The 25,158-nt window shown below is 47.8% G+C and overlaps 2 protein-coding genes across 5 annotated transcripts; one reads left to right on the top strand and one right to left on the bottom strand.

Annotated features, from left to right (window-relative positions):
• The first annotated feature begins 641 nt into the window (after window positions 1-641).
• Window positions 642-7,330, top strand: SLC10A1 (solute carrier family 10 member 1). Its single transcript, XM_035328930.1, has 7 exons — window positions 642-1,090; window positions 2,280-2,716; window positions 3,169-3,379; window positions 4,879-5,057; window positions 5,656-5,852; window positions 6,679-6,968; window positions 7,171-7,330. Exons 2-6 carry the CDS (start codon window positions 2,316-2,318, stop codon window positions 6,867-6,869), a joined length of 1,179 nt encoding a protein of 392 aa, XP_035184821.1. The 5' UTR covers window positions 642-1,090; window positions 2,280-2,315; the 3' UTR covers window positions 6,870-6,968; window positions 7,171-7,330.
• Window positions 7,331-8,566: 1,236 nt separating this feature from the next.
• On the bottom strand, window positions 8,567-13,114 carry SRSF5 (serine and arginine rich splicing factor 5). Of its 4 annotated transcripts, none has more exons than XM_035328933.1 (8): window positions 12,957-13,114; window positions 12,355-12,500; window positions 12,172-12,242; window positions 11,895-11,993; window positions 11,477-11,549; window positions 10,101-10,174; window positions 9,640-9,750; window positions 8,567-9,484 (listed from the first exon to the last, which is right to left on the bottom strand). In XM_035328933.1, the coding sequence occupies exons 2-8, from the start codon at window positions 12,478-12,480 to the stop codon at window positions 9,238-9,240; spliced, it is 801 nt and encodes a 266-aa protein (XP_035184824.1). In that variant the 5' UTR covers window positions 12,481-12,500; window positions 12,957-13,114; the 3' UTR covers window positions 8,567-9,237. The 4 variants fall into 4 exon arrangements, with proteins under 4 accessions (XP_035184824.1, XP_035184825.1, XP_035184822.1 ...); XM_035328934.1 differs by having other exon boundaries at window positions 11,477-11,546; XM_035328931.1 differs by having other exon boundaries at window positions 8,567-9,487; window positions 12,957-13,113.
• Window positions 13,115-25,158: the final 12,044 nt, after the last annotated feature.

The raw sequence follows: 25,158 nt of genomic DNA, 5'->3' as shown, positions 1-25,158 counted from the left end.
GACACTTTAAAACCACTTAGCTGCTTGACTTGACCCCTCTTGCATCTCCTGACAACATTCAGCGCACGGCTAAAAGGCGAGCACAGTGAAAACAAACATTTTGAGAGGCTGCCTGGGGATCTGGGGGTGGGGGGGAAGAAAGAGAAGGGAGGGAGAAAAAGAGATGCAATTGTTGGGCCACCTTTCTGGCGCCCTGGCCAAGTGAGCGAGTGGAGGTGAACTGCTATACTGCACGCATTTCATTTTGCTTTGGGCAGCTGCAAGGTTCCTGTGATAACGTAGGTGCTGCCAGGTATTGTGTGTCAGCAAGGCCCGAGGAACGAGGGCTCCTGCATTTTCTCCTGGTTCCTTGGGCCTTGCTGACACACAATACCTGGCTGGGTGTCCCTCTGCCACACCACCGACACAGAGGCCTCTGAGAGCAGCACCGTAGGCACTAACAGCAAGGCTGCAGGAGAAGCCACGGTCACACGGAGATGCTGGTGGCTCCTGGTATGGCTCCATCCCGCTGTGGGCACTCCTCCTCCCAGCCTGATCAGGGATGCCATGCTAGGCTACAGAGCTGTTGTTGGTTGTTTTCCGGACTGGCTCCCAGCCTAGAAAACAAAGTTCCCAACCCAAAGTGAGTGGGGAGGATGGGGAGGGCAGCCCTGCCGTTCCTTCCTGCTGCCAGTGGCGTTTCCAGAGCAATGGGACTGGAGAGGTCGGGCCCGCGGATCTCCTGGATGAATAGGGGCGACGAGGACATCCCTGAAGTGGGCAGAGCAGCATTATAATGACCTTCAGCAAAGGGATTAAAGTTTGGCCATACCACAGTGAGCCTCCCAGGCTGAAATCCCTTGTCGAGTCCTGTGCCACACAGGAAGAGACTGCAGCCCCAGAACAACACACATTCTGACAATTTCCCTACCTAAAATACTTTTAGACCCAGGCTTTATATTCTGCAAGCAGAGGACAAGATTTTGCCAAGTGGGGAAGATTTTCCTGATGCAGAAGGACTGAAGAGCACTCCTGCTCACTGAGCATGGCCAGGAAGGGATGGAGCAGCAGGCAACCTCGCCAAAGCCTTTGAGAGCTGTGCTCACAGCTGTGTAAGGTAATGGCATTCGCTTCACTCTGGTTTAATGTGTTTTACTTTGCATGCTGTTAGAGACCCATGCCTGACCTAGGGGATGGCCCAGGTCAACTTGCTCCATAAATGAAGACAAAAGCTGTAGAGGAGTCAGGAAGCACAGCACCTGCATTGTGGACAGTGCAGGGAAGCATGTCCCACGTCCAGCCAGGGCACAGGGAGCAGTGGGGGACCAGAAGAGATCCCTTCTTCAGCAGCTGGAAGAACAGCCTTTGACAGCCACCTCTTTGCTCCTGCTTCCCTCCCTGGTGCCAGCCACCCCGCTCTCCTTTCCCTGCACACCGGGGCACTGGGTGCATGCCGTGCCCTGCCAGGAAGCCTTGTGCAGGCATGGACTGCAGCGGTCGGTGGAGGGTCCTGCCATGCGGAGCCTCTGCTCAGTGCTAAGGGGGGAGTCATATTTTTGAATGTTGAGAAAGCTTGGTGAATTAATTCTCTTATGCAATTAAATACAAAATAATAATAAAAAAAATAAATGAGGAGGCACTCTGACAAGAAGAAACCATGCCAGGAAAAAGGACAAGAAAGCCCCTAGCAGTTTCCCAGAGACACTACTAGTCCAAGGGGGATTTTTCTTTCCTAATCTTCCTGTTGAGAGATAGGCTTATGGGCACAAGCATAAGCATTTTATAACGCTTGTTAAAAACAAAGTACCCTGGATGGATCATATTTTTAACCATTGGCTTCAGCAGTATCTTGCGGACAAGAGCTTTTCTGCCTGTCTTTACCAGTTTTGAATGAGCCTTTCTCTCACTTTTGCCAGCTCTGCCCTCATATTCACGGTGAGGACAGGCGATGGATGAGGAGGGAGACCAGAGCAGAAGCTGCACCAATACACTGCCCCGTGTATTGCTGAATGGAACAGGGTGCCCTTGGTTGCTGTGGGACTAACAGGCTGAGTCCTGTGACTAGTGTCAGTTGTCCGTGCAAGCTGCATAAGTTGTCTGTTGTGACTCCATTCCTCAGACAAGTTACAATGTACACAACTCCTTAAAAGAGATTTCCACTTCAATGGCTGCTAAATAAGAGCAGTGGCCTGAAAGAGAAAAGGTGCAGACCAGAGGGAGCAGGAGAACTCACATTTTAGTTGCATTAATTGTATTTTATTCAGACTTATGAATCAATCCCTTCCTCACCTTGACAGCTGCTTACAGAAGAAGGGACCACTAAACTCTTCAGCAGGATGAACAAGTCCAGGGGAGTCTCTGAGAGCCCAGAGCTTTGGAGCCCAGGTTGCACACAGAGCACCTCCTTGACCAGCACAGCACCAGCTTTTGCATTTGGCCAGCAGGCCACGGACACAGCCCTGAATGCGATCCTTATTGTGGTCCTCTTCGTCATCATGGTGTCTCTGGGGTGTACGATGGAGATAGCCAAGATCACAACTCACCTCAGGAATCCCAAAGGTGTAGCTATTGCTGTAATGGCTCAGTACGGCGTGATGCCCCTGACAGCATTTGTAGTGGGCAAGCTCTTCCAGCTGGGCCCTACAGAATCCCTGGCCATCCTCATCTGTGGCTGCTGCCCAGGTGGAAACCTCTCAAACATCTTCAGTCTGGCGCTGAAAGGTGACATGAACCTCAGGTAAGCGAGGCTGAGCGTGTGCTTGTTGCCCAGCCCAATCCAGTTGTACAGCTGGTTCAGAAGCTGGCTGAACTGACATTTGCAGTCCACAAGAGGCTGGACAACGAAGTACTAAGCCTAGAATAGTTTTAAATCAGCCAGGCTGCTCAACAAGCCAATGTGTCCCTGTGAGAAGTGTGAGGCATTACTGTCACTTGTGAATTCCTGAAGTGTGGGCTGCATCCATAAACAAGGGTCTGTTCAGAGCTTATACAGAACTTGAACTGCCTTCCCCTCACTCTGTTCATATCATGTCCTCCTACAACCTGATAGTGATGTTGAGGGAGCCTCAGTGACAGTCTGGGAAAGAGCGAGGTAAACTTCATATAAAAACCATGTGTCCAGTTTACTAAAATATTAAAAAAAAAAAAAAAAAATCATTCTTCTAATGAAGGTTTCTTTCTCCAACTCAGCATTGTAATGACTACATGCTCAACGGTCCTGGCAATTGGACTCATGCCTCTGCTTCTGTACCTTTACTCGGGAGGACTCTATGAGGGTGATTTGGAGGGCAAGGTACCTTACAAAGGAATAATCACCTCCCTGGCCCTGATGCTAATCCCTTGTGCCATCGGCATCATCTTGAATGAGAAGAAACCACAGTACACCAGCTTTGTCATCAAGGTAAGAAGTGTCCTGTGCTAGTCACCTTTCAGCCAAGCACCTTGAGGAAGTTTACAAAAACAGAGTCACAGAAATATTAATTTCTTTAAAGCATGCCACAAAACAATGAAAGGGTTGAGGATAGTACTCAAGACATCTACTTCACTGCTTTAGTCATTAAAATATTTTCCCAGAGAAAAGTCCTCCACCTTTACCAGACAAACGATAATTTGTAGGCATCTTCCTGCTTTGCTCACCTTTGCTGGCTTCAGTTTTAACTTCAATTTCTTTTGCTACGGACAGCACTAATTAGATTAGGCACTGCCCCGACTATTGCTGCAACCAACAGAGCCCAGATAGAATAAACAAACATTTCCCACTGTTCTCAGAGCTGCAGCAGAGCACAAAGCACACATTAGGAACTTGCTGCTTACATCAGTGAGGTAACTATCCAGCTGAACCCACTAGACCTCTAAGCACATGCTTATGCCTGGAGTCATCTTCCTACCTCACCTGTACATTAAGCATTCAGACATCAGAAGGAGAATCTGGACAACCAGCTAGGCCATTGCCTAACCAATAGCTTCAATAGCAGTACCCAGGGAGCTGCTAACAGCTTTGTAAAGCTGGTTTTCTTAGTTTCTTTCACTAAGGCTTCATCTCAGAGAAAACTAGGACCAAGCACCACAAGATTTGGGCACCCTGACCTAACAAAGACCTGACAAAATGGCATTAGGAATCACTAACCTGTAAGTGAGATGGGAACACAGGAACCAGGCTAGGAGTAGGAGGAGCAGAGCTCTTTATAGGTCCCTTTAGCCAGCACAGGTCAGCGATAAGCAGACTGTTTTAATAGGAACATTGAAAATCCAGCATAAGAAGGTGACCTACAGTGGCCCAGCTGCCCCTTAGTTCTTGTTCCTTTCTGCTAACACTGCTTTTCCATTTATTTCCTCTACAAAAGAGAAAGCAGTAGAGAGCTGCTTTAAAAATCACCTGGGGAGCTCCACACAAACTGGACTCCAAAGTGGAGAGACAGGCATGAGGGTTGTATTCTGCCTCCCAGAGTCCCCCAGGTACTCCTGCTGCCGAACACCAGTAAGATGGCCTGAAAATGCAGCCCCCACCTGCATTCCACACCTGCTGTAGGCAGGCTCTGCGGGCGAGTGAAGAGGCTTCCTCCCCACCTGCTTTGGGTACCAGGCACGTCATGCCAGACTCACAGCAGGACGTGGGCAGAAATGCATAGCAATGCCTGAGAAACGTGGCTGGCAGAGCAAGTCATTGTATATACATGCCAGATACTTAGTTAATTAAGGTCTCTCTAGGTAATGCCTAAAGATGGTGTCGTGTTGATTACTTATAACACTTATGTCCATGAAAGGCACTTATGCACCACTGTGAACCTCTCACTCTAAACCCACTTAATGGGTGGGGAACTGGGCACAGCCACTTCCAACAGCTGATGCAAATTTTGTTGGGGGGTTTTATCTTGTCCCTATCTTTAACATTTATTTTAGACAGGGATGGTTGTGCTTCTGCTGTCATCTGTTGCAATAATTGTTCTATCTGTGGCCAACGTGGGAAGCAGTATCATGGTTGTCTTCTCACCATCCCTCCTCGGATCTTCTGCCTTGATGCCTTTTATCGGATTCCTTCTGGGCTATGTTCTCTCTGCAGTCTTCAAGCTTAATGACCGGTATGTTCCTCTGCTCCTCCTTTCCCTCACTCTATGACCAGAAGAAACAGAGAGGCATGGTATACAGAGCAATGGGGAAAACACTGGCGTCAAAATGGATGCAGTTTTGTGAAATAAGCAGGCTGCAGTTTCCCAAAATGTGTCCCAGGAGTATGAGCTAACACACTGCAAGCTGGTCCCAAGTCATACTCCCACACCTTGCATAGGAACAAAGCAAACAAAACACTTCTCTTTCCCTTCCCATCCCATCTAATTCAGGTAAGACTTCCTCTAGCCCTCAGTATTTTCTGTTGACCTTTTGCTTTCACAGCTTGGACTCCTCTTTTTACCTTGGAAACAGATTTCTTCTCTGTGGGAAGCAGGGGAGCAGGACACAAGTCCTCCAAACACCACAAAAGTCCAGGTACATAGCACGTGTCTCCATACATTGCAAAGGGAGCACAAGGCAAAACCTTCTAGGGCTCTCAATATTGCTCAGGATAAAGCAGCTTTCAGCACAGGCAGAAGCATGAAACATTACAACAGCAAGGTGGGCGGAGTCTGTCTTAATTTGTTTAAAATGGATCAGATTTTGTCAACGTTTTTCCTCCTCCTTCAGCTGCAGGCGGACAGTGTGCATGGAAACTGGCTGCCAGAACGTCCAGCTGTGCTCTACCATCCTCAAGGTTGCCTTTGCCCCAGAAGTCATCGGCCCCCTGTACTTCTTCCCACTGCTCTACTTGATGTTCCAGCTTGGAGAGGGCCTTCTGCTGATCCTGGCCTTCAGAATTCATGATGGAGTAAAGAAACCAAATGGCAAGTACAGCTTTGCCCCTCTATTTCCTACTCTTTCCAGCCCAAGCCATGCACGTTTACCTATAATTGCCAGCCAATTGCTGCTTTCTAGGGACAGAATACAGTTGCCCTTTAACTCAGAGTTACCATAGCCTACACACTAAGTAGAAATCACATGAAAAAATAAATAAAAAGTAGAGGCAATTGAAGACACTAGGAATTAGGGCTTCTCACATCAGCAGAATGTTTCAGAAATAAAGGTACCATCTATGCTACCAGTGCTCACAGGTTTTCAGAGTGCCATCCTTGAACCAGTACAGGTGTCCTGCAAAAGCTGTGACTTGCACTGACCACATGCAAGAAACAGCCTCACACATGCCTAACACCTACAGCAGAACATTATTAATGCAGCAGACCTTGGCTTCACTACAAGCTGTTGAGAGTCACTGAAGGGTGTCACTTCTGGAGCAGGGGGAGTAGAACAGACCTGCCACATACCATAGCTGAAAGAAACATTTGGATCTTTTTCTAGTAAAGCACATTAAAAATACACACAGTATTGGTGTAGAGGTGTGGGAGACTCTTCTCGAGCGCCTGTGGGTCCATAACATCAAAGCCCAACTGACTGGGTGAAGTTCAGAGAATGAGCTGCTGAATGAGGCCCTCCACCAGCCACCCTTGTGCTACTTCTAGCTCACCCTTCTCCGGTATTATGGTTTAAATATTTTGACAGAAGTACATTTTGTTTTTCTTCTCTCCTTTAAAAAACACCCAGCAACAACATTGCAGTTACATCACAATCTTTTTATAACCTGGGCTCAGAACCTACTCTCACAATTTTCTTTAGATGCAACAGAAGCGATCTGTGCAGCTGCAGACACAAATACTGCTCAAGAAATGAAACCAGTATCGAGACTCTGCAGAAAAAGCAGGAAACCAGGAAAACGGTACAGAGAGATTCTGCAGCAGCCGCTATCACAGCCCCCCAGAGCTCCACCTTCTGCAGCTGGTTTACAGGTTTCCAGCAGTTCCCTGTAAAGCTTCAATCTGCTCCTTTTACACCACAGGACGTGCCACAGAGCTCTCTCTACCCTCACTTGCTTTCCAAAGACCGTCCTCCTCAGACAGCTTCTCCCTGCCTGCCCATGGAGAATTCCAGGTTCCCACATAGAAATCAAGTCACTGCAGCAACCTACAGACGCTGCTTTTCCTTTGGGATAATTTAGGGCCATGCTCCCAAGTGTCTGCCCCCAGTTTTGCCTATGCAAAACCCACCACTCCCATCAGCCTCCTTTCTGAATTTCACTTACTTGTAACTGCCCTGCTGGTACCTTGCAAGCAGTTCCCAAAGAGATGGCTGAAGGTTAGTATAATTTCTCTAATTAAGACCCAAAATGGGGTGTGAGAGTTTCCCAGTGTAGGAGCCAAGACCCAGCATGCAGCTGAGCAGCCCGTGCGCTGCTGGTCACTCCTTTTCCATGAACCCGAGCACCGCACAGTGTACCACAGGAATCCTGAACGTGGCTGTGCCGACTGCCTCTGTGAGCAGAGCTCAGGTCCAGCAAGCTGCACCGCTGAAAATACGTTAGCCCTGAACATGCCTTGCTTTGCAGGAGCCCATCAGCTAAGCAGAACAAACCTCCAGGATATTATCTAGCTATCTTCGAACTTCAAAGATCAGCACAAGGGATGACTGCCATTAAAACCTGTAATGTCCTAAAAATACATTGTAACATGAAATAAACCAGCTGAACTAAGAATAAACAGGATCAAACCAGGAACTTACACTTAATAAACACAAGGTCCTTTTTGACCAGAAGTCAGTATAACCCTCTGTAATGCAAAGCCTGGAACCTCCCACCCCCAAAAAATGCCTAGTAATAATCTTGTTACCTACGTTACCAATCTGAATCTCTCACTGCTTGCTCCCAAGGCACAAAAACTTGTTCATGTAACCATGTTCCAAGCTAACAAACATGAAACCAGCAACAGAAAGGAGAAAAGGCGCTGTCCTGCAGACAAGAAATCTACCCACAAGGAGAGAGCTAGCTCGGGTCTGCGCAGACCCTCCTCGAGTTTCCTAGGGCCTGGCCACAGGCTCGAAGGATCTTTTAAAAGGTTTCAGCGTGTTACTGGATTAGCTTTGTAAAGCATTTCACAAGAAAACATTTGTAGATGTTTAGATTCAGTTCTAAAGCTCTCTTGTAACATGGATAAGGGTTTGAGAAACAGGGATTGCAGGTTGCTGCCCCTGTAATGGGTGAACACATACACGGTACTAGGATGCAGAGACGCAGGGTACCACTGCTGCAGTACTCCCGGGTGCCAATTTAAAAATCCCTCTTCTTTCTCTACAAGGACTCATTCCTATTAAAATATGTTATCCATATCTCAGTGGCCTCTCACACACACACGCAAATGAAGTTTAATGACTGCATCCATCTTTAACATTCCACATTCACTCTCTGAGAAGTAAATTGAAATCTGTATGATTCACCCATTCCAATTTTTGCTGTGAACTCGCTCTTTCTCACAGCAGGCTTCTCCTTATTATCAAGGTTCTCATTTCAGAACATGAAGTCCCCAAAAAGATGCAGATACCTAAGGGCACAGTGTGACGTACGAAAGGAAGTTCTCCCCCACACCCAAAAGGTTCAGCAACAGCTTTTCTAGATGGGTCTACACAAGGCGCCATCACAAACACTTCACCAGCAGTAATACACCAGAAGCAGAGACATGTTTCTTTATACTTTATTTGAGCTATTTAGTTCTTAAGTATCAAGAATTAGGGTGCTTTATAGAATACTATTACCACAGGGCAGTGAAATGGGCATTTTCTTACTGTAGTGCAAGTCGTATTAAATGAAAAGCTTTTAAAATAAGGTTTTATTACCAGTATTGACCAGCACTTAATCTGCTGACCTCTAGCTGAAACAATGGTTCTAAAGCATGAAAAAAATACGCTCTGGAATAAAGCTTTATGTACAGCACATGTAGAGCTCTTAGATGCCTAAAGCTATCAGTTTAATTTGAGATATTAAACTAATATTCTGAATTGCTATTCACAGTTGAATATACTGGGAATTTAGTGTTTAGGTTACTCTTTTTGGAGTACAAAAAAAATTTAAAGTGGTCTGCTTTAGTTATAAAGAGCTCTGTCAATATACACAAACTATACACTTCAGACATTCACAAAAAATGTGAGCAAGAAAAGGGTTATCAAAAAACATTTAATACAATTAGTCAATAACCCTCCCCACCATGGTCCACATCTACAAAGATCCCCCATCCCTCCTCCCTCCCTCCCCTCCCCACCCAAACCCTTCCCCGCAGAAAGTCACATACTTACCACAACTTTTAGCAAGTATGGTTTAAAAAAGGGCCCCCAGGGCAAGTTACTTATAGTTCAGTTGCCACTGTCAACAGATCTGGACCTCGACCTAGACCTCTGCCGATCCACGGATGCTGGGGATTTAGACCTACTCGAAGAGCCACGTTTCTGGCTCTTCTCTGGCATTGGAGATCTACTAATTGATCGAGACTTGCTACGGCTCCTACTCCTTGACCTGCTGTAAGACTTGCGGCTTCGGGAACGGGAACGGCTACGAGACCTGGATGAGCTTCTGCTACGAGACCGTGACCTGCTTCTGGACCTACTGAGGAAGCAATGAGCGTCGGTGTCAGTAACAGAGCATCACAGGCCACTGCAGCAACCATACAGTTCACTGGTCTCCAGTCTCACTGTCTGGTCACTGACTTCAAGGCTTTCTTAATGCATAATCAGTCATTATTTAACAGATATCCATACCTGTGTCTTTTGCTGCCTTCGATTAGTTTGATTTTCCTTCCATTAATTTCTTTACCAGAAAGCTTTTCAATAGCATTCTTTAAGTCACTGTAAGAGGCGAATTCAACCACCCTACAGAAATCAAAAAGGAAAAAAAAAAGCCAAAACAGCTCACTATTCCAAGTTGTATTTTTGATGGTAAGAGTAGAAAAAAGTATTACGTAAAAAAAAAAGGGGGGGGGGAGGGAAACAACAGCTTAAAAACCCCCACAGTGCTTGGTGTGTATTAACACCATGACAAACTCAAGCATGAACTGAAGAACTCCCCTCCCCAAATACCACGGACTGCAAGTTCAAAGGATAGCTAAATTAAGCCACAAACAGCTGCTGAGCACTGGAGGTAGCCAGCTTCCCTCCCCAGGTATCTACACAATATAGACACATATTAGCCTATAGCTTTCAAGAGAACTTTAAAGGCTTACCCTTCATTTAACTTAGGTCTGTGTGCATCTGCAAAGGTTACTTCCCCAGCTTGTCTCATGAAGTCTTTGAGATCCTAACACAAGACCAGTAATGTTATGCAAAGAAGTGGAAATAAATACTTATGTATATAAAAAGTGTTTTTTAAAAAAAAAAAAGAAAAAAGAGCATAGAAAAGAAACTTATGACTACTGAAAGAGAAGATGTTAGATAAATTACAAACATGGCAACTGCCATACTTGTACTCTATCAAAATTGAATTATCTATATCAGGGCACGAAATAAATGAAAAAAGCATATTGCTTTAAGCAAAATGCTAATAAAGTGTCTTAACATTAAGGAAAATTAAATTAGTCTATGGAGATTATATAGATTAGAAAGAGAGAGAGAGAGATCTAAAAAAATACATCTGTATATTTATATACATATACTGGACTGAATGCAAAATACTACCCATATATTTTTGAATTATTTCAGTTTCCATTTATATTACGAGTCTTATATGCATACAGAATTACATTTACATAACACCATTATTTTGTGCCCCATATGTCATTAAAAATATAGTTTACTTTACCTTTATTTACATTTCCCTAGGCTAGCCAAGCAGCAAACTGCATTAAGCGACCGGAGATACCGTCATGATTTATGCCCGACTGGCTCTTCGCCACCCACTTGTCGAACACTACCCAGTCGATGGAAGCCATTAATCGCACCGCCCTCCCTATTAGGAGACTAGTGACGGATCCAGACATTCTCTATGCTTGATGTTACCAAGGACCACTTTACTGCGATCAGGATTCCAACGACCACCTAATTTCGTATCTTTCAACTCTTTTCGACCAGGAACTCTTATTCGGAAGCGTTACAGGAGGAACAGCTCTCAACTTAGGAATCAGATCTCGTTAACGCTCTGGGACCGCTGCAATGTGGCACTTTAAGGAGTGCATCGATTACGTCTAGACCGGCAAACACAGATCTAGAGGTGGCCAAGTGACATTGTAGGAGCTGACTGGAAAGTCAACCAGGCCCAACCAAGAGTGACCAAGACAGAACGATTAGGATAACCCACAGGCACTCCTCGTCATAAGGCCAACGACACAGATAGGCTGGCAAATAAAGGGTTTAATATGTGGTTAAAATGGATTTAGAAAACAAGAAAATAAATAAATATATTTCCTCAAATATATACATTTATTATTATAAATTAAAGTTAACTAGTTTTCATTCAAAATATTTAAATTACATTATTTAAAATTACATTAATTAAATAAACATTTTAATAAAATAGAATTACTTTTAACTGATTATTTTACAAAATAATTACATTACATACCCATTAAACGAAGTCAAAATAGTTAATCGTGTTTTAACAAACCTGCCAGCTGACTCGGGACGACAAATTTTCTACTATGAGACGATTTTCTGTTCTTACAGGTGGGGCACTTCTGCTGGGAAATAAAAATTAAGTAATAATTATTTATTAAATTAGGCATAATCGCATTTTAATATTAACGAAGACCGTATCAATAATCAGCTGTCAACTTATCACCACTGCTATTGTGACTATGTAATGCCCCAAATTAAGTGCAAGCGTGAATTACTTTGAGGGTACAAAAACATAAATGTGACGATTGTATCTCATTTTTTTAATCCTCACAATCCTACTGCCATGTTGGATTGACTAGAAAGGCAAATAGCACCTTTTACTATCTGGCATTTATTACCTGGCATTTGCCGATGATATGGACGCAGAGTTATTTATTAAAACCACGTCAGTTCACGGCTATACGTACCTCCTGTCACTACGTGGACGGCGGCTGCTAAAACGGTCAGAGTACCTCCCTCTGCCTCTACCACCCCTAGAGCGTGCTCTCGCATGCTCAATTGTAACCCTGTAGAGGAAAAAAAAAATAAAGAAAGGGGAAAGCATGCATTTTTAAGCATTTTTTCATAGTTTTTAGGTGAAAAAAAAAACTACAGCAGGATGTGAACAGCGCAGATAACAAAATGCAACTGAAAATCGACGCCTATTTTGTATGTCTGAGTAACATGAGAGATATAGCAGCTTACCTCTCACTGCAAAGCTCTTTTCCATCCAGTTCATAGACAGCATCATCCGCATCCCTGGGATCCTCAAATTCCTGCAAACCCACACGGCAAGAGCATCATTAAGCACCCCAGCGCCCACACCTCGCCGCATTCACGGCCTCCTGTGCTCCCAGCGCCCTCCTCACGCCCGCGAGGCGCACTCACCACGAAGCCGAAGCCCCTCTTGAGGTCGATGTCCCGGATGCGGCCGTAGCCCTTGAAGAAGCGCTCCACGTCCTTCTCCCTGGCGGCGGGGTTCAGCCTCCCGATGAAGACGCGGCAGCCGCTCATGGCTGGGGGCGCGGAGCAAGCTGCGGGAGGGAGACACGGCGGGGCCCGGCCCGGCCCGTCAGCCCCGGCCCGGCCCGTCAGCGCCGTGCCGGTGACTCAGCACGCCCCCGCCCCGCCCCCTGCCGCAGTCCGCAGCAGCCCGGCCTCGCCCCCGCTGCGGCCCAATCGCAGCCCGCCAGCTGGAGCCCGCCCCGGCCTCCACCAATGCGAGCGCGGAGCTCCCACCCCCGGCCCCGCCCCCAGAGGCGCACGGGCAGAGAAGCCGACGCCATCGCTCCGCCACAAAATGGCGGCGCGGGCCGCGCCCTGCACCCAGCGCCCGCCGCGGCGGCTGCGCGCGGAGCACCGGGACCGGCCCGCCGCCCGGCCGGGACCCCATGCGCCCCCCCCCCCCCGCGGGGGGTGGGGGCGCCCCGGCCCCGGCCCCCCCCCCCCCCCCCCCCACACACAGCACCAGGCCCCGGCCGGCCACCAACCTGGGCTGCGGGTCCCGGTGCGGACCGGGCCGGGCCGTGCGGTGCGGGGAGGCCGGTGCGGTGCTGGCGGGCGGCTCCTGCTCCCTGCGCGGCGCCTCGCTCCCGACTGCCGCCCGCCCCGCCCCGCCCCAACGCCGCCAACGGCAGGCGGCCCCGCCCCGCGCGGCGATTGGCGGAGGCGGCCCTGGCCCCGCCCCTCGCCAGGGTAATGACGGAGGGGAGGCGGTGCCGCGCGGCCATCTTGGAGGTGGCGGTGGGGGGGAGTTGGGGGCCTGGCCGAGAGCTGCTGTCCCACAGCCTGCGCGGATCCTCACCCTGCGACGTGCCTTGTTTCGTGCTGCCAGCCCTTACAGGTCCTCACGCTTGACTCTCCCAGCCACACATAATTAACATGCTGTTAATTGCCGCTCAGCAGCAGCGTTCATACGGCCCCTGAGGTGCCGTGTGCCCGTACGCGAAGCCGCAGCTCGTCGCTGAAGCTGCAGACCTCAGCTGGGATGAGCCTGTCATGCAGGCCCTGGGATGAGCCTGTCATCCAGGGCCGTGGCAACGGCTCAAGAAAACACCCAAACCACGAACCCACCACCTCCTCCTCTCACGGCACCTCGCTGCCCGCCACTCTGCGCTTTGCCTCTGCGTCAGGCAAGTAGGCAGCCTGACAGCAGAATGACCCGGCATCAGGTCACGTCGGGGGTTAATTCTGAGCAGGCATTATGTGCCGTCCTGTTCTCTGTGCATCCTCCAGTACGCGCAGTAAGGTTTAGGTTAGCTTCATGGTTTCAAGTGCCGAGTTCTGTACCTGGGGCACAACAACCCCAAGCAGCGCTACAGGCTGGGAGATGTGTGGTTAGAAAGCTGCCTGGCAGAGAAGGACCTGGGAGTATTGGTTGACAGTCGGCTGAATATGAGCCAGCAGTGTGCTCAGGCGGCCAAGAAGGCCAGCAGCATCCTGGCTTGCATAAGAAACAGCGTGGCCAGCAGGTCCAGGGAAGTGATTGTCCCCTTGTACTCGGCTCTGGTGAGGCCACACCTCGAGTACTGCGTTCAGTTTTGGGCCCCTCACTACAAGAAGGACATGGAGGTGCTTGAGCGAGTCCAGAGAAGGGCTACGAAGCTGGTGAAGGGTGTGGAGAACAAGTCTTACGAGGAGTGGCTGAGGGAGCTGGGACTGTTTAGCCTGGAGAAGAGGAGGCTCAGGGGCGACCTTATTGCACTCTACAGGTACCTCAAGGGAGGCTGTAGCGAGGTGGGGGTTGGCCTGTTCTCCCACGTGCCTGGTGACAGGACGAGGGGGAATGGGCTAAAGTTGCGCCAGGGGAGGTTTAGGTTGGATGTTAGGAAGAACTTCTTTACTGAACGGGTTGTTAGTCACTCGAAAAGGCTGCCCAGGGAAGTGGTTGAGTCACCATCCCTGGAGGTCTTTAAAAGACATTTAGATGTAGAGCTTAGGGATATGGTTTAGTGGAAGATTTGTTAGCGTTAGGTAGGAGGTTGGACTCGGTGATGTTGGAGGTCTCTTCCAACCTAGACTATTCTGTGATTCTGTGACTTCATGCTCAATTTATGCCAGCTGCAGAAGGACAGGGTGACCCCTGGCCCAATAGGAGGCTTGCAGGTACAAAGAAAACATGTTTTGTTTTGTTTTGTTTTTCTTATTTTAGGGTTAATATTTGAACGATCAGAACAAGTTTACACCAGATCAGCGTGCTTAGTTTTACACACTAAATGTGAACTACTGAGGAAATGCCACAACCCTGTGAGAGCGAGATGTAGACCACTACAGAAACATCCTACTGTGTCAAAGCTGTTTGTACACCTTCAGGGGGTAACAGCAGAGCTGCTGCAGGATTGTGTCCTTCCTTGGCGAGCCCACAGACCCTTCCTGAAAGCCACCTGAGCCCCTAAGCCAACACTTGATGTACCCCTAAATGCAACCACTGCACTCATGACCACAGCCTGCCATTAGATTTCCAAGCTCAAATCACAACACATCTTTGTTTTGACAAACCATCTTTTTTGTTGTTTACACAGATTCAGTGACTAACGTTAGCAGAAGTTTTTTGTGTTCAGCAGACAGCAGATGGCAAAGACTGAGCATGTCACGTCACCCTCGCCTCTTGCTTACTTGAGACCCAGTATTCATTTCAAAAGGGATTAGGAGAACATAGGTCATAATAGGGGAATAGTAGGATGGAGGAAATTCACATTACCCAAGTAGCCAGCACCTGTAATCCTTAAGAAACTCACTGAAGTAGCTAATGAACCATCGCTGAGACATCCGTAGCACCATCCCGAACACCACACTCCCTGGAGGTGCAGTGATTTTTCGATTGGCAAGCTTACCTTCAAAGGTCAGAGAGGCAATGGCACAGAAGATTAAATAATCAATGTATAAGTACTTTCATTCATTAAACTGCTAAGCTGCTCATGACAACAAGGCAGGCAATCAACAAGCTGTTTCAAATTAATCCAATACTCCTTGCAGGAATAACTAAGATACTGGGCAAGGGGGAAAATAGAGATGTGTTAAATGTGACCGTAGTAAAGATTTCAGTGCTGTGCCACACATGGTATTTTCTTAAGCAAACAGGAAAATGGCAGGATAAAATTAATTGTAAGCTGGAAGCGTACCTCTTTCAGTGTTCGCATTCAAAATAGCTGCTTGACAAACACAGGGACAATTCCTTTGCGGAATCAGGGATCTCCTCTCAGCACAGGACTGTTCAACAGCTGCATTAATAATTTGCTAAGCAGATTAGAGCATGCGGTGTTAAAACATGCAGGTGAATCACCCTGGGAAGATTTTCAAACACTCTGAAGACAAGAAGAGAATTCAAAATGAGCCTGAAAAACCAAAGCAATGATTCAGGAAGATGAAAATCTGCAAGGACAAGGGCAGAAATGTTTATGTTTAGGAAGAACAATCCAGTATAAAATCAGAAATAAACATTTAGGGAATAGTAATGTGTATAAAGGCTTCAGTCAAAGTGGATCCCAATCTAAAAATAACCCAATAAATATACTGGCATTGCAGAAACAGGTATAACCTATTCTGGGATGTGCTTACAGCAGGTATGGTATTAAGGGGCAAGTGCTGATCTGCCTAGTGATGGTAAGGTAAGTAAGCTTTAACAATAACCTCAACTTTTGTATGGCACAGTACTACTCAAACACGTGGCTGCTATGCAGTTCATGAAAAATGGCTGACTGGAAAAAAAAATCACTCAAAATCATGGATTTTGTAGTAGACTCAAGGTATAGCAAAGCTGTGGTATAGATTGCTTTGAGATAGTTTTAAGAAACTGGAGTGAAGCCCTTGCAGAATGCTGGAGTGTTATCAATGCAGTAAGTGGCTTTGCATGTTTATATGAACTACAGTGCTTTTCTCCTACCTTCACATGCTCTTCCAGTTAGTGTCCCATCGCTTGTGGTTCCAGTCCTTATTTTTTAGGCAACTGTTAAGCTAAGCAAACACAACATTAAAACAATACACCATATAGTTGCACAATGCAGGCAAACTCATCAAGCTGTATCACAACAGACTTTTAACCTAGCTGTCGTCTTACACAGGTAAAACACAGAGTAGAAAGGACAGACTTTATATATATGTGTATATATATATATATACACACACAGCATCCTGGCTCCTCTAGTTTTCTGATAAATCATGCTGGAGAACAAGCTGCAATTTCATCGATTGTTTGATCATCCAAGAATTATGCCTAGCATACACAGATTTTTTTTGCCACTATAGTTATTTTGAAAAGGTCTGTTTAAGTATTATAAGTCTTTGAAAGTCCTCACACCAGTATCGAAGACTTTTTCTTCATGTACCCTCAAGATACAGAGAAATACTTCACCTCTGAAGTGCCATGGGGGGGACAAAGCTCTTCTCTTGCCAGGCAACGTGCCATTGAGCTTCAAACTCCCCATGATCTGTGAGACCGGTGTAACAGCACAGAGCCAGTCTAACTGGGGAGGACACTGGGATTCACCCTTCTAGCCCAGGGAGGTAGCCTCCAAAGCCCTGAAGAAGCCAAAAACTTGTATGTTGCACATCTCCCTTGCAGCCACAAACACTTGTTTGTTTATACAAACAAGGGTTGCTGAAATGGAAGCTAACATTCAGCAGGTGTGGCTCCTATGACCCTCAGGCACAGGCAAGTCCTTCAAGAAGCGCCCCACCAGCACTGTGGCTGTCTGGTGGCAGCTTCTCCTTGCAGGGCCGAGAGCAGCAGGGCTTGGAAAAGCCATGCACAGCCAGGCGGCACGGCTGGGGGAAGCAGCAGGGGATGAGGCAGGAGTGCTGGTGTCCCTTTCCTGCCTGTAAATTATTATCTGTATGCATTATCTGGGTTCTTTCCGCAGTTCTTCCTCCAAAATGTCGACTTGCTTGCTGCAGGAATTGGTGTCACCTCCCATAAGGAAATGTCTGGGGACCAGCTGCCTTCCCAAGTTCAGCATTCAGATCGGTGATGCTGCCACTTCAGCACAGAGCTGAGGATGCCCATGTTGGTAAAAAACTTTCTTCAGATAGTTTTTGATCTTCGCTCCTGAATATGATGGCCAGAAAGCCCTCTGTTTAAATTGAATTTTGCTTTAGGATGATTAAATGCTTTGGGGAACTGACATCCTATTTGTTCTTCACCCCAGGCTGCTTGCAGGCACAAGTTGCAGCCCGACTCTAGATTGAAGCCTTCAGCTACCACAGCTTCCTGGCCCTGTGTCTGCCAGCAACAGGAGAGGCAGGAAGAAGGAGGTGAAGGGGCCCAGCAGGCCTCTCCATCACTCCCCACCACCTCCTGCCCTCCCTAAAGCGCAGCCCTTCGCCGCCTACTGCAGGAGGAATTGAGAGCCTGGGCTGCCTCTGCCCCCACAGGAAATTGCTCTGGTTTAACAAATGACATCAGGAGGAAGGGTCTGTCTGCCTCACCTGCCTTTCCTTCCAAAATTCCTATTGTTACTCTCAGCTACAAGACACTGAAGCAGGCTGAGCGCTGCCTTCCCCCAGGGACTGCTCCCTGCAGATGGCAATATCGCCCTTCCTCAGCTGAGGTGTACACACGCAGTCCTTTTCACTCCAAGTCCTTCCAGCCTCCAGCGCTTTCATTGCTCTCGTGCTCGGCATCTGGCTGGGATGGAAACGTGCACACAAGATACCCAGAAAACACACTGCCGGGTACTGCTGGCAGCTGTGATGGGTTTCCCTTTGGTCTTATTCCGTGTTTCAGAAGGACTTGTTTCATTTCACTCTCTATTTAAGAAAAAAAATAATAAGTTTTGAATATTTTACCTGATTGTTTTCATGTTCAAGATGAAGAGGGTGGCTTTGTGGTTAAACCCTGCACCCCTGCCTGTAAAGATAAAAGTATTCATGGCTGTGCAATGGGTGAGTGCTCCGTGATGCAGGCTTCGGGCCCTGGTAGTCTAAGTACACAAGATCCTGGCAAGATCTACCTGGTGTGAGTACGAAGCTCCAGCAACAAGGCAGCATCATGCAGGCTTCAGAAAAATGGAATAAAGGCTCTCACCAAATGGTTAAACTGGAAGTTAGGAATATTTCTAACAAAAATCAACGGCTAAATGACATACTGGCCCACAGCTGCTTTATTTAAAGTTTCATTGATCTTACTCTGTTGGGAACTTATAATGAATACCAGATCCCATATCCCTAATATTTTCTATGGAGTCAGGCAGAAGGAAAACACTTAAAACAAGGCAAGCTTTCTTTAGGAAGCAGGGGAGGGAGGGAATCCCCCTCAAGCATTAATATCCCCCTGTTCCCTCACCAGACTAGAAAGGAGACACATAAAAGTTTTAAATAACTTTCTAGCTTATGGAGCCCAATAAAAGAAGAAACATATTTTGGGCTCTGGACATAAAATCATATTTTGCGTTCCTGAAAAATGCAGAGGAGGCTGCAACAGTTGCCCAGAAGGGCCTTGTGTCTGGAAAATTTGTTTCCTTCCCTGTAAGAAAACCACTCAATGCTGCTCAGGGAAGCAGCAGAGGGAAGCAGCCAGCTCTGTGCTGCAGGGAGCAGTCACCCTGACCAGCTGCAGAGGCTTGTTTTCCCAATGGTTCGTTTGCCAGGGGTGCATTAGTGCAGTAACCTCCCACAGACAAATTCAGCACCCCCAAGCTGGAGAAATCAGGTTTTTACCAGCAAAAAGCAAGGAAAAAAAAAAAAAAAAAAAAAAAAAAACAAAAAAAAAAACACGTTTCACCATCAAGTCAAGGAGTTCCTGCACCAACCCAGGTGAGTATGTTCCAGGATGGGCTTGTGTCCCTCTGCAGATAGGAATACCAGGTGAAGGCCTGAGGAGAGACACTACCTCCAGTTCATCTGCTCAGGATGGTTCCAAGTGTTGCCATCTTGGGAGACTGACCTGGGCTGGTGGCCTGGCCATTATGTTCACAACTCCTTTTCAGCTCACCTGGTACTGCTGGGACCATCGCAGCCATCCCGGACTGATACCACTGGGCTATTTCAATAAGAAAGTCCAGTTTAGGAAGAACACTTAGAGCCCTTTTCTTGGGGAAGTGGTTGGCATTTCCTAAAGCGATCACACTGCATCTTAAAACCAGTCGCCTTCCCTTACCCTGCCACAAGGCTGCTCTAGTATCTAACTCAAGGGGGTGAGCCTAATTTCTGGCCTCACATGCATCATCATGGCCAGGGCAGACTTAACTATCTTTATGGCAGCACTCCAGTTGCTAAAGGAGATTTACTGTGATTTATTTTTTCAGAACATTTTGATCCCAAATACAAATAACATTTTCTTTATTCCCTCCCCAGATACATTCTTTCGTTAGAGGTGCATTAATCACTTTTACTCCTACGAATCTCAGTGCTTAGTTGCTAGAGGATGCACATTAAATTTGTGAAAGCACAGGAACAGACATCCATTCCCGAACACCTGTACTGAGCCTGTGGGTGCCATCCCCTGTGCTACACGGCTGCTTGATAGCTGCACACCAGCAAGACAGAGAGTCACAAGGCCACATAAAAGTGGCTGCTAACGCCACCACCTCCTCACCACCACCCCCAACTCGTGGGGACTCAGACCACGCCAACAACTGATAAACCACCCCAAAGAGCAACCCACCGGTCCCTACTGCACCAGCAAGCAGGAGAAGCTAATCCCAGCACCACCTTGTTCTAAATTTCCCCATTTCGCTGCCAAAACACAGCAAAGAAAGAAGCTGACCCTCCTGCACCACACTGCACAGCCCCCACTGATTTGCCTTGGGTCAGGAGAAGAAGGGCAATTCCCCAGGGCACAGCCCACCTCAGTTCACCTCAAACTCATTAGCCACAAGGCAGGATAACAAGAGTGTGATTAACGTAGCACGTGTTGCCTTCATTATTGTGCTTCCATGAGGAGGAAGATCAATATCTTCAAATTACCACGCAGGTCATTGCCTTTGGGTGTAGCCTGGTGGCAGCAGCTGGACCTGTACCCTACCCGCAGGGGAGCTGTGGCCCCCCAGGTGAAGCAGAGACCTGAAGAAGGCACTGAAGGTGTCACTGAGTGCTCGTTTCCCATCTGTGCAGCCTTCCTGTACCACCTTGCTTCAGTCACCTGTGCCCTGTTGTTCCCCCATGACGGGCACAGTGTGGGCCTGCCCACTCACAGAGATGCCAGGAGGAAAAATTCAGTCATTTGTGACGCTCTTGAAGAAGCACCAGAGGACAAGAGAAATACCAAACAGCTTGAGTGCCAAATCAGCTCCTTTAAAGCCTCCTGGGGTTAGCAACTCTTTGGAGCCAGGCCACATTCATGAGTGGAGATGCAGATGGTGGGACGGTAACAACTCTGTCGGCAGGCTTGAACCCAGGGGTGCAACTCTGGTGGAAGCAGCTGGTAGAGACATTTCTGTCGGCCTGCTCAGGCAGCTCGTGGAGGCAGAGGAAAGTCACCTGTGCAAGCTGCTGCCCCATCTGGAGTACCAGGGACCCGAGGATAAGGTGCAAAACCAACGCCGTCACCCCGGGGTGCCAGGCCTCTGTCTGCCACCGGGCCCGTCTGAGGGGGCTTCGCTCCCCAGGCCCTGCTGTTCCCAACCCCAGCCTCTGCTCTCCTCAGCCTGACTGCTTGGGTTTAAAAATGAACATTATACACCTCTGAAATACAGGCAGCACACTGGGCCTCCTTAAGGGAGGGTGGAGGAGTCAGAGCAGAAGCAAAGCCAGCTGCATGCCAGCTGTGGCCGCACACACTTGCTCTGCAAAGCACAGGGGTTGATGCACGGCGGGCAGGCATCCTCCAGCTTTCAGAGGGGGAAACCCACGTTTTGTGACAGCCCTAACAGCGGGGCAGCGGCTGGGAGAGCCGGGAGCTCAGGGGAGGCTTCCAGCAGCAGCAAGGCTGCGATCTGTCACGGGACAACGTGATAGCACAGCCCCACCACACAGCTTTCCCACAGCGGCGCTGCGCACACAGCAGGCAGAGCGCTTCCAGATGTGCTCGGTCCTGGTGAAGAGCTGAAGGCCGTGCCATAGCAGGGCTGGTAAGATAAGAGCTGCAAAACAACCCGAAGGCCCCTTTCTGGCTGCCAGCACTGCTGCAGCAGGAGACCACAGCCCAGCAGCAATCCGAGCCATGCCTGGAGGCCACCAGCTCCCACATGCCACCCACCCGGTGCAGGAGAGCCAGCACATGGTGCACAGCTCCAGCTTCACAGCAGCAAAGCCACAGCAAGATCAGCTTGCTTGTGGGTATGACCTGAAAAATAAATGGAAGTGGGAGGAAGGCGGGTGTCACCTCTTCCCTCATTCAGCCTGCCTGTTCCTCCACAGATAAAAATACACATAAGAGTAACTGGAAGTCTTACAGCAGCTTTCTGGACTTTGCTTTAAACAAGCTGGCCAAAACGGCCTCCTTCCCTTTCCTATCCCACTGCTGATACATCTGAAAAAAATAAATGAACTCTCGTCACTATACTTGCCTTGAAGGGTGCTGTTATCCTCGGTCTTTGAAATAACACAAGCAACAACAGGGGACTGCAGAGGTTTGAGCTCTCAGAGGACATGCAGGTGTCCATCCCTCTGCAGTTTCTGCTTCTGCCATCCTGCTGGGCAGCACAACTAGCCAGACCATCTCTCCGGTGTCTCCTCTGCTGTCCTGCTACCTGCCCTCTTTGGATTAGCATTTTGCCAGTGAGAGCTCTCCTCTAAAAATAATGTCCTCCCTATATATACTCTTCCCATTACCTACTCTCCAAGATTAATTAGCCACTTAATTCAACCCTTCTTCCCCTCTGAAGTCCTCCCATGTCATACATCATCTCTAACTCTTTCTCCCCTTTCCCTCCGTTAGGGGCCTGGCCAGTTTTCCTTGGCTTACTGCTCCCAAGGGCCCCACTGATGGATGGAGACACGGCCGTGACTGTCGGCTGTTTGTACGGAGCCGTCAGCCCAGGCTCCAGGTCCAGCACGCCAGGGGCTGCAAGAAATCCACACAGCAGTTGCTCCAAACACTCCCCAAACGCCTCTTCCCTCCTGACATCAAGTTCACACCCAACCTTACTCCCCCTGGGAGGCCTCCCCGTGGCTTTCATCCAACCCACGTTTCGTGGTGTTCATCCCTCACATTTTGGTGCTCCTGCCTTTCCTCCTTGCCTAGGGACCTATGGTGCAGGCATTTCTGCTAGGGGAGAGCCAAGCGATGGTGCCGTGTCCTTTCCACCGCTGACGGAGCGCTGCTAGATCTCCAGTCCGTAAGGCCCGAGCAGTTCAAAGAACACACAAAGATTATAGCTTCACTTCAAAAGAACTTTTTTTTTTTTTAATTTAGAAATGCAGTTATATACATAGAACAATTAAATTAAACTTTGTACAAATATTAAAATACTATCTTCACACCCACTGCAATGTACAGGATACCAGAAAATATATATAAAATAAAGCAAAATAAAACTGATTGAGTGACATCCTGCACACCATCAATTATGGTTCTGATTTCAAATCCCACATACATGTGGAGTACCATTCCGCAAATAATTCCATAGTGGTGCAATTCAGATAAAAAGAAACACATACAGGAAAGAAGAAAAGATTAATGCACCAAAGGCAATCAAGCTCCCCTTGCATTTGCATCAGCAACTACCAGCAGTCTACCCGCTGCATCATAGGACGTCTGCCTCACAGACAACTTAGCTGTTTTCTTTCTGAATGAAGCGAAGTTGGGAACCAGAACTGAAACATTTTCCAGCACAGCTCAGTTGCCTCTGTCCTTGCTTACCCCAGGACAGAAGCAAAAGCACAGCCTACGGAAAGCAAATGCAAAAGCATCAGGAGAGCCCACTCTGGCGGGCGTATAGCTGCGTACATAACCTGCAGCGGGTCGAGTTGGGAAGCAGTGCTGAACACAGGGCCCTGAAGTGTGGGAAATGTCATGCTCTGTCCCGGTGTAGGAGGGGATGAAGGACTGGAAGAGGGCTTATTTCCTGTATAAAAATACGCATTAAAATGAAGCCAGCTCTAGGAAACCTCTCTGCACTTTCGAAGCATTTCATAGAGAATAAACGTTTTCTGCAAGCAAAGGTTTTCACAAAGAACAAGTTCAATACGTGGTTCCCTGGGAAGGACTGAAAGGCTGAGGCTGGGGTGAGGCAGATGTGGAAAATAGATGGGATTTATTGCATTTATATAAAGGAACCAGAAAGTGAAATTGATTTAATTAGATAATCTGGAGAGAGTAAAAAGGCAGATTTTGTAAAACCAGAACAGTAAAACCAGGTTTTGCAAGTATGCTCTAAGAAGGTCAGCAAGGAGATTTCAGTGTGAATCTAGTTGTACAGTAACATTTTTTTATACAGCAACCCTGCTGGTACCTCCTACATCTAGACAAAGCACAAGCTCCCTTAAAACCTGGTCATGAAGGCATTGGCTCTCATTAGGCTGCAGCATCCCTCCGTGTAGTCACAGCTCCTCCTCGCCCCCCACCCCATCTTGTGTTCCCTTTTCTGTACTGCAAATTGCTCGACCACCCCACGTTATTTCCAGTGGCTGAGCCTGTCACCCCCTCACAGCTCCAGCCCTCGGTATTGCCCCATGTCACCCACCTCTGGGAGCAGCTTACAATGTTTCCCTCCCATGAGAAGTGGAACAGGCTTATTCCTACCACAGCTGACTTCTGTGTGCTGAAAGGCCAAATAAAGGCTCCAGAAGCATTTAAAAATAAAAAATAATAATAAAAAAATCACTGTGCTGGTGCTAAAAGGCTAAGGGGAAACCTCAGGAGAGATGTGCTGTGGGTGAAGAAGCAGCGTGTTGCAGAGCAAGCGTTGCGCACAGCCAGCTCCCTGGTGGTTACAAAAGGACAGAAACGCGCTAAGCCCCTCTCCCTCCCAAATCCATCAAGTTTTGACTCAGCAACAACTCCACAGGCTTGCATGCTGCAGAATGCCTCTCCTCTTAGTGCCCCCCTTTTTTTTTTTTTTTTTTTTCTTAAACATGGCAAACTAATTAAAACCAGAGCACATGAAAATCTCTCTCACCAGTGCTGCTGACCCACTTCAAGGTGGCAGGAGGCTCTGGCACAACCCGAGCCAGCCCATCATCTGCCCTGAGCTTCATGATGCACTCCCCCAGGCGTTACTGTCAGCTTCACTTTCTGGTTCTCTCAGACCAGCCCAGTGCTTGGGCTGGAAACACTGCAGTAGGCGGCATTTTTATTTTTTATCAAAAAAAAAAAAAAAATTAAACTGAAAGAGCAAGGAGGTTTTTCTATTGCACATCATACTTTGAATTTCTGAAATGCCCTTTTAATTTTTTTAAATATTGGACTCCAAAAATGAAAAAACCTTTACAAGTAAGTGCTATTTTTATTCTTCCGATGTAATCAAATAATTTTAATGTTCTTGGATTTCACAAGGTCCTGCACAAGTGACAGAAGATGAAATGATCATGTTGGGAGTGCTAAATAAGCCAAATGCCTCCCTTTGAATTCTTTTTTTCAGGCATAGGTGGGAAAACAGGTAAGGGGGCTGCGGCCCCAGCAGTAAACAAACGAAAGAACAACAAAAAGCAAATCGCCCACCGCCTTACACCTTGCAAGGCTAAGCCCCCGCGCTCCCCATCCACCTCGCGGAGATCCAGGCTGCACCTAGCCATGACACCGGCCCACGGGGCTCACCCTGCTCAGCGGCGAGGAACGCTCCTGGGGGGGCCGAGCTCAGGGTGAGGGATCTCTAA

The sequence above is a fragment of the Oxyura jamaicensis genome, chromosome 5 (assembly GCF_011077185.1).
Source record: "Oxyura jamaicensis isolate SHBP4307 breed ruddy duck chromosome 5, BPBGC_Ojam_1.0, whole genome shotgun sequence".
Taxonomy (NCBI): domain Eukaryota; kingdom Metazoa; phylum Chordata; class Aves; order Anseriformes; family Anatidae; genus Oxyura; species Oxyura jamaicensis.
Note: the sequence above shows the minus strand (reverse complement) of the source record. Positions and strands in the feature narration are given on the sequence as shown.